Raw genomic sequence first — 16660 nt, 5'->3', positions numbered from 1 at the left:
ACTACACCTACTTCATGTCGAAGCTTTGGTTTAAAAAGAATTTTTAAAACGCCTAAGCTAAGGAATAATAATTGAGGTCGAGGGAACAAAAGTCTCGCTCATGTTGAAAAATGGGTGCAAAGTGGAGGATACTTCTGAAGCTGCTTGTTTCCAGTGGTATGGGAAGCCCCTAGGAGGCACATGAGAGAAAACTCAGCATGAGTTACTTCAATCAGTTACTTCAATCAGAGGTCTCAGATCAGCCTTATAGAAGCAGGTAAGGGCCTCCGTAGCCTTCGGCAGGAGATGGAGGAGGTGGTGGAGGGACAAGGTTTATAGAAGTTGTGCCCGGGGGAGAAGAGAATCCTAGATTCATTATTCTAGAAAGAAAGGCAGAAATGAATCCTTAGCAGTGAAATTGTAGACATGTTGACAAGCATGTTGACAAGTGAAGAAAACTGATTAAACATCCCTTGTAAATGCCAAGGACAGCTAGATCTGGTATCATCATTCTCAAACCCCTGCTCTTTTTGAATGTTGGACTAATTATCGTGAGGGACCTAGCAAGCATTCAGCAAATATTTCTTTGATTGATTAAAGTCAGAGGGAGGCTAGCTATCTTGGCTAATGAAAAATAGTATACTTTACCTATACACATTAAAATATTCATACCAGCATTTTTTTGGTGATAGCTAAGAATTGGAGACAAAGTAGATAGATGCCCTTTAGCTGGGGGATGGCTAAACACATTTTGGTATCTGCATGAAATGGAATACTGCTGTGCTGTAAGAAATGATGTGTGTGACGAATTCAGAGAAGCATGGAAAGATCTACATGAACTGATGAAGAGTGCAGGAAGCAGAACCAAAAAACAATGTACACAGTAAAGACAAAAATGTAAATGGAATGAACAATTGTATGCATGTGCATGCTCACACACATCAAAATTGAATGTAACAAAATTATAAAGATCAAGCATGATTCATAGGAAGAGATATGAGAGGACACCCCCAACCCACCCCTCCGTGGCAGTGAGAAGTCCACAGATGTACATTGCACCTATTTTTCAGACTTTTTCCAGTGTATTGATCAGTTGTGCTCAATTTTTCTTTTTTTGTGTGTCTTTAAAAAATACTATTTGTTACATAGGTGACTCTCGAGAGGAGGGTTACTGGAGATAACTGAAATGATGTAAAAAACCAAAAGGTAGCAATAACTTATTAGAAAATAATAACACATTCAATAGCTATCTAATTCATCGGTCCATGGAATCTAGTCCTATATGAGATAGCTGGACTGGATCTTAGAGACCATCCAGGCCAGGGGTGGGGAACCTGCGGCCTTGAGGTCACAGGTAGCCCTCTAGTGCAGCCCTTGGACTGAATCCGAACAAGATTTGTTCTGTGAAGTTTGGATTCAGTCAAAGGGCCACACTCGAGAACCTAGAGGGCCACACATGGCCTTAAGGCCGTAGGTTCCCCACCCCTGATCTAGGCCAAAGTCCTCCTCTTATAAATACAAGAATGGGCTCCCAGAGGGGAGGGGCTATAGCCTATAGCACCCTGCCAAGAAAAGGAGAAACTCTATGAGTCAAATCCAGAGCTCGTCTCTCAATCCACTGTTCTCTCTACCATACTACTCTGCCTCTCAATTTTATATACAGAAACCTGATCTTGGCAGATCATAAAAGCAGTGACTCTAAGAGTGGGAAGGGGTCATATCCAACCCTCCACCCAGTCCAGTAGTACCCTTAAAAATAATCCCAATAGGTCTAGTGAATTCTTGAACCCTTCTAGTAACAGGGGGCTCAACACCTAACAACATAGACTGAGGGATATTACGGCACTCTTCAACTATTTGAAAAATTATTAATTGTTTGAAGCATCAGACTTGTTCTGGTGGAACCTAGAGGCTGAAGCTAGGAGCAAGGTGTGGCAGTTTCAGAGAGTAGGGTTCAGGCTTAAAGGAGAACTTCCTACAATTGGAGTCATCCACAAGAAGAAAGGGCTGCCTTGCCCTCCCTAGAGGTCTTCAGTCAGAGGTTGGGGATCCCAACTTGAGCTTGTTGGAGGTGGGATCCTTTGCTCAGGCACAGGTTGGAGTAGGTAGGCCCTGAGGTCATTTCATAACCCATTTTGTTCTTAGCTTAAATTCTTAGAAATTCCTTAGATGGAGCTGAAGTTTGACTCCTTGTGAACTTCACTGACCCCTATTATTGGGAGTGCTTCTACCGTCTAGAACAGAATCTCACTTTGCCCTCCCAACCTCAGACACTTAGCAGCTACGTGATCCTGGACAAGTCACTTAACCCACGTCTGCTTCATTTTCCTCAACTGTGAGGTAGCGCCTGCCTGGCATGGTTGTTGAGGTGATATTTGTACATCCCTTAACACAGTGCATGGCACATAATAGGTGCTTAATAAGTGCTTGTTCCCTTCCTCTCTCTAAGATTTAGCTTCTTCATCCATAAGATATAATAAATAGATGATAGATAAATAGATTAAATAAATAAATAAAATAGATAAAATAAAACATGCCCTGCCTCCCTCAAAGGTTTCCAGAAGGTTCAAATGAGACCTTGAAGATGAAAGTCCTTCTACAGGAAGGTGAGAAGGTGTGTTTATTTGCCTGTTTTCAGAGTCAGACCTAGACAAACCACCTACTCTACCATTTTGTAGAGCAGCCTGCTCGCAGGATGGACACCTCTGTGCCTCCAAAACAATCCCAGCAACCAACCTGAAGATCTTTGTATTGGTTGGAAGGGACTTTTGAGGGCATCAGATCAAGCTCGCTCACTTTAGAGATGAGCATATGAAGACCTGGAGAAGTGAGAGACATATAACGACCTGCCAATATTCTTCTAGGAAGGAGAAGTTGCATATTGGGGGATGGCATAGCCATGCTCTTAATTCCCCATTCCCTGACCCCATCAGAATACAGTTTGCTGTAACCTATTTCCTTAAGGACCCAATGGCCTCTGCCTTCTAAAGGTTCTAATCCATACCATAGAAAACTAAAGGAAAAGCCCCATGCCCTCCTTCTGTTCTCTCTCTCTCTCTGTTCCTTTCTCTGTCTCTCTTTGTCTCTTTCTCCATCTTTCTATCTCTGTCTCTCTCCATATATATATATATATATATGTATGTATATATTTATATATGTCCAAAGGAAATCAATTATTATGAAATACAGGTAACAACATAGTCACAAAATAAATTCATGAACTCTAGTTTAAGAATCCTTGTGTTTGAGACCATCTTGTCACCAGAAAAACGTTTCTGAGAGAACATTACCCCAAGGAATTCCATAGGAAAGATGTTTCCAGCAAAGTAGGTTGGGGCATACATTTCACTTCCCCAGCTTCCAACCATAGCAAGTAAACAAAGAGATTTTGAGTACCTCTGACTCATGGCGACCCTTCGCTTGAACACCTCTGTGGTCAAGTCTTTGTAAGGGATGGTAATGCTTTTGACTGTGGGGATGCTGTTAGCACCTGCTTGGAATGCCAAGGAAGGATGAGGGCCTTCCAACTCCTGTAGTACTCTGCTTATTGTCATTGCTGAATCTGAAAGACAGGATGGAATAGAGATTCATTAGGCTTCTCTTATAGAGCTGGAAACTAATCAATCTCAACTAACACAGTCACTTCTTGCCAGGAATATTATCATTCAATGGGCAGGAAAGTGAATAATCTTGATGCATGCATGGAGCTCGCTAGGGTTCCTAATAAACCTACATTGTTGTCTCTGATAGCATCTGAGTAGCAGCCCACTCTCCTCCCAACTTCTCCATGTTGGACATACTCTCAGAGGAGTTTAGCCTACAGACTTTACAGGGAATAAAAGATGATAATTAAAGAACTAAAGTTGCTTCTTTCCTATTTTTTCCTTTGGGTGATAAAATCTCAGGTACTTAAGGAAACACCAACCACTTGGAATGCATCATATTACTATTTACTATGTACAAGCCTCTGTATTAAAGGGTTGGGAATACAAAAGAGGGCAATCCTTGCCCTTAAGAAGCTTAGAATCTAGCAGGTTAGAAATGACATTGCCCACATAAGTACCATTCAAGGTAAGATAATACTGGAGCAAAGAAGAGAGAGAACCAAAGTGCTTTAGGAAAAATTGAGAAGAGAACCCAGAACTTAAAACCTTCTGAGATCTGATTCCAGACCTACCTTTTAGCTGAGGTTTGGGGCTGAGAGTCAAATTGGAGAAGGCTTCATGGAAGAGGCACCTCTGAACCAATCCTTCCAGAAAGAGAAGGATTTCAATATCAGAAAAATGGAAAGAAAGCACTCTCTGTGGAAATGTAGGGAGGCAGAAGATGGCAGAACAAGGTCAGGGATCAATTTAACCGAAATGGCAGAATGTACAAAAGGAATTGAATGAAAGAAGGCTGGAAAGGTATATGGAGCTAGACTGTAGGGGGCTTAAAAGCCAGACCAAGGGGTCTATAGGCAATGGCGAATCCCTGAAGGCGTTTGAGCTGGAAAGTGATATGGTCACATTTGTATATTAGTAAGTCATTTAGCTAACTCCAGATCATAGAGAACCAGCAAAGAAATTTTTTTAAGCTCTCATTCTTCTATCAAGACAGCTGAGGGTCTGCTGGGAAGTTCTGGCTCAGCTCCATTTGCATGATAGACCAGGAAGGATCTATTTTCTTGCTCCTCTGATTATTGAACTGAAGATTCATTTTGACAGCAAAATGCTCCATTGTTTACGACATGGCCTGAATCCCTGGCCTTCATGGAGATGACTATCTAGACCCAGGATAAAAAGGTTCTTGGGAACCCTTTCTATATTAGACACCTGGGTCTCCCCATGCAAAGCTACTCGGTATCCTCCTAGAGATCAGAGGTTCTCAACCTGGGACCTGTGATTTCAGAAGGTTTGTAAACTTGGATGGGGGAAAAATTACATCTTTATTTTCACTGACCTCTAACTGAAATTTAGCATTTTCTTCAATTATTGGAAACAAACAGACAAAAAGGTTAAGACCTATACCCTTGAAAAGTCACACCCCAGGCCTTCCCTTTTTTGAGTTATTCAGTCACAACTCCCTCATCCTTCCTTATGGGACAGACCTATTTTAGTTTCTCTCAATAGGGTATTCATTACTCAGTTTATCCAAAGCTTTTTTAAAGATGTGGTGACAAAAAACTAGACCATCCCTCCACCCCCCACACCTTTTATACTTAAACCCACACACACACACACACCACACATCACACACCTGGATGAGCTTTCATTGGGCAGAGATGCAAATACTTCTTCAGGCAATAACTTTTTAGTTCCTGATTCCAAATGAACTGCTTTTTTTGGCAGGGGAGGTGGGGGGAAGATAGGGAGCTCAATCTTCTTGCCTGTCAAAGAAATGCTTAGTAAGCAAGAAGCTGGTTTCCAACTTGGACACTTGACTGCTTAAAGTCTCTCAAACATTGCCAACCTGAGCCGCCTTACTTTAACTCTCCTCCCTTATTTCAAAGACTGAAAAAGGAAAGGTTTGACTAGTCAGGTGATAGTGAGAGTCCACAGCTGGGCTCACTTAGCAGGCCTTCATCCTTTCTCAATTGATCATCACAACCCTGTGAGTTAGAGAAGGGCATGTATATTATCCACATTTTCAGATGGAAAACTGAGACTCAGGTTGAATGATTCACCCAAGGCCACACAGCTATTAAGAACCAGAGGGAGGACTCTTGAACCCAGGCCTCCTGATTCCAATGACAGTGCTCTTTCTTCTAGCATCAGGACCCTGGGGAGGTTACATAATCTCTGGGTGGCTCAGGCAGCTTTCTAACAATGCAAGCTAGAGAGAGAACAGCTACTCACCTGTTTTGGTAGAAGAGATTTTTTTTTTAACTCCAGTTCCCCATACTGATGAAATTATAGGTACTGATAAAAATCTCTCTCTTCCTCTCCCTCTCTCTGTCTGTATGTATCAATCTCCAACAGCTATTCCATCTATCTATCTGTTTTTATATGTAATTATCTACACACATATATCTATTGAGATATGTATCTTGAAAGGTAGGTCGGTATATATATGTATATATACATATATGAATATATATGCAGAGAGAGAGAGGTGTATGCACATACACATCTACACAAACACAAACAATTTCTGGGTCCGATGTAATTTTCAAGATAAAACAATGCTGCTTGGCTTTTACTTTTTTACAATTCACCTCCAGTTAGTCCTTATTTTCTGCCCTCAAAGAGTCACCCCAACAAGTTTCCAAACAGACCCTCCCTTCTTAACTTGGATCACTATAAAGTAGTGGAAAGCACTCTGGAGCCTATTTTTGAATATGAGCTCTGTTATTTTCTTACCTGTGTATTCCTGGGTTGGTCACTTAATCTTTCTGGGTCTTAGTTTATTCATGCTATGATCTGTAAAATGAGGAGAATGAACTAGATGACTTGTAAGGGCCCTTTCAGCTCTGAATATCTCTTTCTTTGTGTCTCTCTCTGTCTCTCTCCTTTGGGGCCTTGAGGTGGTGCTTTGAATCTGGAGTCAGGAAGCCCTGAGTTCCAATCCAGCTTCAGACACTTTACTAGCTGTGTGACCCTGGCCAAGTCACTTAATCTCTGTCTCAGTTGCCACAACTATAAAGTGGGGATAACCACGACACCTACCTCTCAGCGTTGCTGTGCAGATCAAACGACAGAATATTTGTAGATTGCTTAGCACAATTCCTGGCCTTGAGTAGGTATTTAATAAATGTTTGTTTCTTTCCTAGTCTCATTTTACCTGTTTTACAAATTTCAAGTCAAGAATCATTTATTTTTTAAATAAATTTTTATTGTCTTGTTTTTTTAACACCAATATAATTTCTCCCAGTATTCTTCCCCTCTCTTCTCCCAGATAGCCATCCCCAATGAAAAGTAATTTTTCACACACACACACACACGAGAAAAAAGTCAGTATAACTGAACAACACATCAAAAAAAAAAGTCTGAAAATGTATGCAACGAACCACACTTGCGGACCTGCCTCCCCTTGCAAGGTGTCAGGATTGGGTCTTCCCAGATCTCTTCTGAGTCATGCTTGTTCATGGTAGCAAGTCATGCATTATTTTTAATTTTTTTTGTGGCTGTTCCTTTACACTGCATCGATTTATGTTGAGCTTTCCATGCCGGCATTTATAGAGCTCTTTAAGGTTTATAAAGCACTTTACAAATATCATCTCATTTGATGATCCCAACAACCTAGGGAGGTAGGTGCTGGTATTATCCTTACTTCGTTGTTGTTGCTTTGTCATTTTTCAGTTGTATCTGATTTTTCCTGTCCCCATTTGGGGTCTTCTTGGCAGAGATACCGGAGTGGTTTGCCATTTCCTTCTGTAGGTCATTTTACAGATGAGGAAACTGAGACAAAGTTAAGTGACTTGCCCAGGGTCACACAGCTAGGAAGTGTAAGGTCAGATCTGAACTCAGGAAAATGAGTTTTCCTGACTCCAGGCCTGGTACTCTAAGCCCTTTGCCACTTTGCTGCCCTACTTTACAGATGAGGAAACTGAGGCAGAGTGGTGTTAAGAATGACTTATCCAGATCATTCAGCTAATAAAAGGGTCTGAGGCTGGATTTTAACTCAGGTCTTCCTAACTCCAGGTCTAGTGTTCTACTTACTGCACCACCTCATGATTCTCTCTATCACATTTGTCATTTCTTAGAGCACAATAAAATTCCATTAGGTTCCTTGTTTAGCTGTTTCCAAATCATTTTTTGTCACAAAAAAAGGGGTTGCTATATTTTGGTTTAAATGGGGACTTTCTTCTTATCCACAACTTTCTTGATGTATAAGCCACGTAATGGAATTTCTGTGTCAAAGGGTATGGATATTTTAGTTGCTTTATTTACCTAACTCCAGATTGCTTCAAAATGGTTGTACCGATTCATAGCTCCATCAATCAGGCACCAGTACGCCTAACTTCTAATGACACCTCCAATATTGATCATTCCCATTGCTCTAAGTGCATGGGATACAGAGAAAGGCAAAAAACCAGTCCCCGTTCAATGGGGGAGGCAACATGCAAGCAATTATGTGCAAAGAAGATAAATACAAGAAAAACTGGAGGTAATGTTGGAGGGAAAGTACCAACATTGAAGGGGCTCGGAAAAGAATTCCTGCAGGGTGGTGGTGGTACCATTTCAGCAAATAGCAACTGAACCTTTAGATAGCATAGCCTATTGGAGCCAAAATCTAATCCAATTCTCTCATTTTGTTGATGAGGAAAAATTAAACCCAAATAGAGGAAGCAATTTGCCCAAGCTCAAACGACTAGTTGGTGGCAGAAATAAGACCAAAGCATCATGGTTAAAAATGCATTCTTTTACCCTCAATATGCCTTCTGCCTAGTTTAATCATTGAGAGTCATTTTCTTCAAATATAAAATGGGCTAGGTGACCTACAAAGTTACCTGTTATTCTGTGTCAGTGGGCTGGGTCACTACGATCCTTTTAAAAGTCCCTAAATGATTCATTATCTTACTCACCACAGCCTCTTTTCCATATCCCCCCCCCCCAAAAACCCAAACTTCCAAGGCTCCCTTTTCCTTTATCCTCTCTTCTAAGAACCTTGCCTTTCTATTTTCCTGAAAAAAAAAAAAACCCAGTCATTTGTCAAGAGCTCCCTTTTCTTGCCTTCTTCTCATCTCAGTATTACCCAGCTGTCTTCTGTTACTATCCCCTCCTTTACTTGTTTCACATGAAGAGGTGGCCCCTACTTCTTGCCAAGGCAAACCCTGTTACATGCCCAGGTGACTCCATTCCATCCTGTCTTCCCCAGTAGATTGTCCTCTCTATCATCCCTACTCTCTCATTTAATTTTTTTTTTTTTTGGAGGGGAGAAGGCAGGGCAATTGGGGTTAAGTGACTTGCCCAAGGTCACATAGCTAGTGTGTCAAGTGTCTGAGGCTAGATCTGATTTCAGGTCCTCCTGACTCCAGGGATGGTGCTCTACTCATTGTGCCACCTAGCTGCCCCTCTCTCATTTAATTTCAAACTCTCCCTGTTTCCTGGCTGCTTCCCCACTATCCACAAACGTATCCATATTTCCCCCACCTTAAAAAAAAAAAGTCCTCTCTTGATCTGTCTGTCCTTGCTAGCTTTATCTCTTCTCCCTCTTGTGGCTAAACTTCTTGAAAAGGCCACCTACAACTGATGCCTTCACTTCCTCTCACTCTTCTTAACTTCCTGCAGTGACTTATAACTTCATCATTCAACCAAAACAGCTCTCTCCAGTTACCAATGACCTCCTAAAGGCCAAATCTAGTAGGCTTTTCTCAATCCCCATCCTTCTTGACTTTACGGTAGCCTTTGACAGTGTTAATCACTTCTTTTTGAGATTCTCCTCTCTAGGTTTTTGTGACATTGCTCTCTCCTGGTTTTCCTCCTATCTGTTTGACCACTTCTGAGACTTCTTTGTTGGATCTTTATCCAGATTCTCCCCAAGACTTTATCCGGAGCTCATCAGCTCTGATTCAATGATCAATTATCTTTTTATCTCAATTACCTTCTCTATGCAGATGATTTCAGATCTATTTATCTATTAGCCTAACCTCTCTCCTGGCCTCCAGTCTCTAAACCTCCAACTGTCCATCATACATCTCAAATTGTGTCCTGTAGACAGCCTAAATTTAACGTATCCAAAACAAAATTTCTTATAATTTCCCTCAAACCTTTCCTTCTTAATTTCCTTATTACTAGGGTAGCGCTGTCCTTCAATTCGTCCAGGTTCAGAACCTATGTCATTCTCTACTTCTCACTCTCTCATCCTGCCACTCCCTATTCACTCAGTTGCCAAGTCGTGGCATGTCCATCTTCATAGGATCTCCAGTATTTGTCCCTTTCTCTGACATTAGCCTAGCATATACCCTCATCCCCTCATGCCTGGACTCCTGCAATAACCTCCTGGTTGGTCTCCCTGTTCCATCATATCCTCTCCTCAGTTGTCAAACTGATCCTCCAAAAGTGCAGGTCTCATGACCATCACTCTTGTCTCTTCAATAAACTCTAGTGGCTCCCCATGACCTCCAGGATTAAAATGAAAACCTTTGCTGGCTTTTAAAGTCTATCATAACCTAGCTTTTTCCTATCTCTCTAGTCTTAACATTTTCCTCTCCTTCACACACTCCCCCATTCAGCAACACTGGTTTCCTTGCTGTTCCTTGCACAAGACACTCCATCTCTCAAATCTAAGCATTTTTATTGGATGCCTTGAACTGTCTCCCTCATCTATGCCTCCTAGCTTCCAGTTAAAACTCCTGCCTTCGTTTTGTAGCCTTTCCAATCACAGGGGCTGGGTTTTTTGTTTTGCATCACCAGCTCTTAGCACAGTGCCTGGGTAGAGCAGGAACTTAATAAATGTTGGTTCTTATTGACTTGACTACAGCAACTAGCTCTATCTATAGGAAAATAAATTCATGACTCAAAGGCCATAATGAGTACAAAGCCTAAGCTATCCAGCTCTGAGATTGTGATGTCTTGTCCAAATCAAGGAAGTTGAAGTTATTCCTTGAATATAGGTTAAATAAGAAAGGGGCTTTTCAAAAATATGTAACCTACTATCATTATTTTACTAAATGGACCTGACTTGTCTGAATAGATGCAAACTCTAGATAGTTTATCAGAATTTTTAGTTCTGTTTGAAATTTAAGTTATTCCAAATGATAGGTGGTAGGGTCAATTTGAGTGTTGGGTAGGGAAAGGGGGAAATCTATCTCAGTATCAATCAACATTTAAGTTCCTACTATGTGCTAGGCACTTTCCTAATCACTTTGGTTGTTCAGTCATGTTTGACTCACTATGACCTCACGTGGGGTTTTCTTAGCAAAGATACTGAAGTGGCCCTGGGCTAGGTGTTGAATCTTGGTTTTAGTCCTGGTCCTTTCATTGAGTATCACAGCAAGTCACTTAAACTATTATTTCCTCCTCACTCACACAACAGGGACTAACACCTGCTTCCTTGGTCTCAGGTGACTTTGACTACAATGACACAGGATATACTTATTAGACAGTGTGGGCACTTCTATCACTGATTTCACTCCTCTAAGAATTTGTAGGTGGGCTTTGATGGTTGCCTTGGCCACATCAGTCTATCAGGAGCATGGTGACATGCCTTTTTGAATTATCTAGGCAGGTGCTTGCCTGACAAATGTTCATCAAAGAACTTTAGGATCTACCAGAACCCACTCCTGTGGCACAATGTTCAGTAACTCAAGGTCACCTCTACAAGACAATGAAGTAAAAAAACAGGCCTACAAGGGTAATTATTTTTTTAGTCCAAATCTGTGATCTTATTGGTTATGATGAACCTACAATGTGGGAAATCCCTATAAAAGCATCCCACCTACAGCTACAACTTGATTTATATAGTACAGTAAAATTGTCACTTGCTCATAGACACAGCTTGTCTATGTCCAAAACACAATTTGAACCCAGGTCTTGCTGGTGCCAAGGCTGGCTTCCTATCCACTATGCAATACCTCCTCAAAATGGAATACATACTCAAAAAGTACAGAACACTTGGCTTCAAGTTTTAGTTGATTCTATCAATTGGTATGGTCCATGAGTAACCTCTGCTGGCCGGTTGGGAAACATACAAGTCCATCATAAATTTAGATATGAAGTAGTCAAACAAGATTAAGCTAATCTGCCCCAATACCAATCTCACATGGAATTGTTCATACATACACATAAGCAGAGACAAAAGGGCTGGGCTACAGAACTGAATAGGGTAGGATTTCTCTCATGGGTTCCTTCTTAAAACTTATGGGGCACGTTCTCCTTTGAAGGATCAACATGATGACTAAGACAACACTGTTCAAGTGCATGGCAGGGCATTAAACACCTTTTCTTCCCACTTCCTGACTTGCAAATCATTACCATGTCCCTAGGAGGGCAAGTTAGAAGCAGCTGGATGATGCTATGGGTAGAATGCTGGGCCTAGCACGAAGAAGACCCAAGTTCAACCCCTATTCTCAGACAATCACTACCTGTACGAGCCTGGCAAGTCACTTAACCTGTCTGCCTCTTAGCTGTAAAATGGGGCTACTGACAGCAACTACCTCCCAGGGGTATTGGGAGGATCGAATGAGATTTGTGAAGCACTGAGCACAGTACCTGGCACACAGCAGATGCTCAATAAATGCTTGTTCCTTTTCCCAGGAGAGGCACTGAAACTGCCTTTATACAAGAACTCTGCAACTAACAGCATGTGAAGAGCAGGGGTAGGAAGATACTCAGGGGACACATGATAGAAAGGCAGATTATAGGACTTAGAGCTGAAAGGATTAGTCTAACACTTTCATCACAATTTTTAACCCTATCATTTTTGAAAAATAGAAGTTTTACACTGGGTTAAGTTAAAGAAAGAAAGAAATTTTACAAATGAAAAGATGAGTCTGGGGAGGTTGTAACTTTGCCCAGGGTCATCAAATGGGTAATGAGTAGAGCCAGTATTCTGACTTCAGAATAGGTGATATAACGCATTGTTTCTCTAGGGCCAAGATGCCGGTTGGGATGTCTTTCCCTCACCCAATTCCAGTTCAGAATTCATTTATAAACATGTACCTTATTCAGAAGTTATCTCAAATCAAGGACCTTCCTTTTTAATTCTTCTGAACAGAGATAATCTTAGATAATCTTGACAATTACTAAACCTTATTCCCCAAACTACCCAAGGGCTAGAAGTCAGGAGCCCAAGGGGGGTGTGTGTGTGTGTGTCTCTCTCTCTCCCTCCCCCTTTTTGGTTCAAAATAAGTATCCAAAGAAGTGTTCAGTATCCAATCAAAGAATTTATGTGACTTCCTTTTAAAAGTGTAAAACTCTATAAAAATCCAAAGAATTCAGACTTCTCTCCATGTTCCCAACTGCTGTTTAAAGGGCAAGGTGTCTCTCCCCCAAATTTGCTTGACTGAAGAGCCAAATATATTGCTTCAGGAGAAGCACAATGACACTAAGAACAGGGACCATAGTGTCCTCAGTATATTAATCCAAGAACCTATCATTTTATAACATCATAATCAAACTTGACCACAATATTCTAAATGGCAACCATGTTAGGGCAATTGTGGGAGAGGAAACTTGCTACTTGTGCGTCCTCTGTAAATCTTCTTTGAGATTATTTTTGTGGAGTCAATTGCTGTTATACAAGGTCTGCATGGATTCCCACCCATCCACTCCTGGCCAGATGCTTTGCCCAGAGCAGGTGCACCATGAAAATGTGCTGACTTTGTGCGATACAATGAGTGGTGGCCTTTCCCCTTGTGAATATTCTCTTCTACTGCCTGACATTTTGGGTTGTCACTGTTCTTATTTGACATGCCATTTGCAGTACCTTATAGGAAAGGATTAGGAAGCTACAGGATACATTATTTAGAGAATATTTTATTAGTTTCTGTAATCAAACCCATGTAAATAAGACCTTACATATTTAATACAGTGTGTTACCCCTGTACAAATGGAAAAAAAAATTAAGTTTAACGTTTCTAGACCAATATGGCTGTTAATTTCTGTACAATGCCAACTCAACACAGTACAAGTGGGATACTTTTTCCAAAGTTGACATCACAGCTAAAGTTTCCAAAAATTCAAATTATATATATATATATTTATATAAAAAGATAACCAATAGCAATTTGCTAGGCATCAATAGCAGCAACAGCCTTTCCAGGTTCTGCAGTCATCGAACAAAATTATACACATTAGACTTTCAGCTCACTGTTTCCAAAACAAAAACAAAAACCCCTGAAAACATCTCCCTCCCCCCACAAAGAAGTTTGTTTTTTTTAAAAATCCCAGAAAAACAGCATTCTGTTACTGATGTGGTACCTGGTGCCTTTTATTAGCTTCTCAATCATCATCTGGAAAAAACAAAAGTCTATCTAGAATAACGTCATTAAAAACAGCTCTGGTATAGCACGGTCACTACTACGTATCATAAGCAGGTACAGGATATTTTACATTCACAGAAGTATAATACAGTACTGTCCTACAGCTATAATACTAGAGGATACAATTAAAAAGGCATTATTTGACTTGATTCTACTTTTCCAGCACAGAGTGGGCAGGAAGGGTAGTGTGACACAGCTCTGATACAGAAATGTACCTCCTTAGATAGGATTTCCATTAACTAGCCGCACAGGTCTAAGTGCTTGTTGCTCTACATGAATATTAGCTGAAAACCGTTTAGAAAACCACTGGCTTCATACAAAGATGGCTGAGCAGAGGCAAGAAGGACTTGTTTGACTTATTAATGCAACAAGCCTGCCATGTCGAGGGAGTGGATGCTTTCAGGAAGGAAGAGGATGCCAAATAGCACTTCAGCTTTAGGCCACAATTTAAATACAGCATCATTTCAAACAGAAGCAGTAGCCAAACACTGGCCATTTGGAAAAAAAAAATTTAAAGGATGCTGACATGACTATCCATCCATCTGTTTACAGGTCAAGGGAAGGGAGAAGATCAGTTACTGTCCTTTGATTGTGTTCATTTAACTCAGCTTCCATGTTACAAAACACCAGCAAGCCGTCATAATAAAAAATAAGGCTACTCTGTCCAGCACCATCCATCTGTAGCTCTCATGCACAGAGCCTATAAAAACGGAAATAGCAGCCAAGGAACATAAAGGAGCAATAAGAAACCATCTCTGTTCAGTAGCTGGGAACATGCTGCTCAAGTCACATTCTGACTGCTGTGCTATCTTGTCTTCATGCTTCTGCTATGGCAGGTAACCGTGAAGATTCTGCATTAGATGTACACAGGCCTGTGTTTGTTCATACATGGGCATCTCCATCCTTACCATAAAAATGCATTGCCATCAGTGCAGACCGACCTCTGGCTGGCTTATACAGAGCAGTTCCTGGTCTACAGAGCCCCAAGCTTTCCCTGGTGTTGCAGCTGTCTGTGCGACACTGTCAATAGCTTCTTATGTCCCTGTGTGTCCTCCTGAGCCTGACAGGAGAATGTCAGAATGACTATTTCACCCTCTCCCTTTCCCCAGCTATGGAATCCTGCTGGCGTTAGCTGAACTCGTTCTCCAACCCCCCCGAACCCTACCCAGTCCCCCACCCCCCACCCCCAACTATAAACCACAGCCTTTAGGATTTGGTTTCTTCTGTTTTGATCGCCTGGGGTTTGATTGGTCCGGTTCTAACAGGTTTGGCTGCTGTGGTGGGTGTAGGGGGAGGCTTGTCCTCTACTCTGTCCTGACAAACTCCAGGGGGGTCAGTCAGAGTTTCAGGAGTTTTGTTTGCATCACTGTCCACTTTCTGTGCCTTGCTTCCTATCTGTTTGCTCTGCTGTTGTTCGGAGAAGAACCGTTGCGTGGACTGAAGAACCTCTGCTCTTTGCTTTGCCTTAAAAGAGGAGAAACAACTAGGCTGAAAAGGCAGCAACATTATAAAAGCTGTCAATAAGACACACAAAGATCAATGACCAGGTATAACCATCACTCAGATCTAGATGTCAAGTACCAGTTTAAGATCACTCATTTGAAAGGTAAAATGGGATTTTCTTACTGGATTGAAAACTCAAAGGCACATATGACAACTCTAAATGTCTAGTTATTAAGCAACTGGACTACAAGAAAGCACTGGTATTATGGCTTTCCCAACAACACCTAGAATCAAATGTCTTGGTGTTGAGTCCTTTTCCCACCACTCTCTTATAAAAGGGAACAGCATTCAGAAACTGGTATTTAACCATTAAATTCTGATAATTCCTACCACATTACTGGGCTGAAAGAGCAGGTAATTCAATCTCACTGGCAACGTAGCCCAGAGAACATACTTACGTTAATCCACAAATGACACCAATGAAGCACATGCCATCAATACAGGCTGGTTTTATGTATATATAATACAATCATACATATATATATAATATAGTCATAAAAATGACCATACCATAAGTTAAAAAACACCTACCATCCAAGATCCTGAAATCAATTTGCACAAAAGCCCCATACTACCAAGAAGAGATTGTGCACATTTATTCTAATGTTCATTAAAGGGAAGTAATTAAAGTGAACTGAGCAGTTAGCAGAAAACAATGACAAGAAGGGCTTTATATGCCTATGGCTCAAATTTTGGGAATTCTTATCCATATTTTTAAAAGTTAGCTTTACAAAAAAAGTATGTGATTCAATTCAGAACTGTTTTTGCTTTTTAGGGGGCTTTTAATTTACTCTTTTTCAGAAATACAACAGATGACAAACCTTTAGAAATCAAACTTCGGAGAACTTAACATTTAAGACAATACCTAGGAAGTGAGACTCAATATAACATTATCTTCATCAAAGGAAAACATGAAAATGGTTGATTTTACTTCCTTAAAAAAAAAAGTTAGCATCTCTTTCTGCCAGACCTCTCAGATCCCTAAAGCCAAGCCTAAAGACGCAGGAGAGAACAGACATGATTCTGTTGCCTGCAGAGGTAGCAGACCATTAACATAATGTTTATAACCCTAAATTGTCCCCACACAGACTCCTAGGCATTGTTCTATTAAGAAATCTTGTCTTATTGCAATGGGTTTCATCTGGAAGGATCCCAAAGTGCTTTCCAAGCTCTCTTTACCTAAAAGTAACTTGACCCTATGACAAGACTGTGTGTGTGTGTGTGTGTGTGAGAGAGAGAACAGGCACAGGGGAGTGCATAGGAACAGTTTAA

General features: G+C 41.0%; 1 protein-coding gene across 4 annotated transcripts in view; it reads right to left on the bottom strand.

Moving 5' to 3' along the window:
• Positions 1 to 15076: 15076 nt before the first annotated feature.
• PRRC2C (proline rich coiled-coil 2C) overlaps positions 15077 to 16660 on the bottom strand; it is a 93891-nt gene continuing 92307 nt past the window's right edge. For all 4 annotated transcript variants that reach the window (XM_036758291.1, XM_036758292.1, XM_036758294.1 and 1 more), the window contains one exon: positions 15077 to 15349. In XM_036758291.1, coding sequence (XP_036614186.1) covers positions 15092 to 15349 — 258 coding nt within the window. In that variant the 3' untranslated portion in view covers positions 15077 to 15091. The remainder of the gene's footprint in view (positions 15350 to 16660) is intronic.

This window comes from Trichosurus vulpecula, chromosome 4, assembly GCF_011100635.1.
Source record: "Trichosurus vulpecula isolate mTriVul1 chromosome 4, mTriVul1.pri, whole genome shotgun sequence".
Taxonomy (NCBI): Eukaryota; Metazoa; Chordata; class Mammalia; order Diprotodontia; family Phalangeridae; genus Trichosurus; species Trichosurus vulpecula.
The sequence above is the reverse complement of the archived record's forward strand: the minus strand, read 5'-3'. Positions and strand labels throughout refer to the sequence as shown.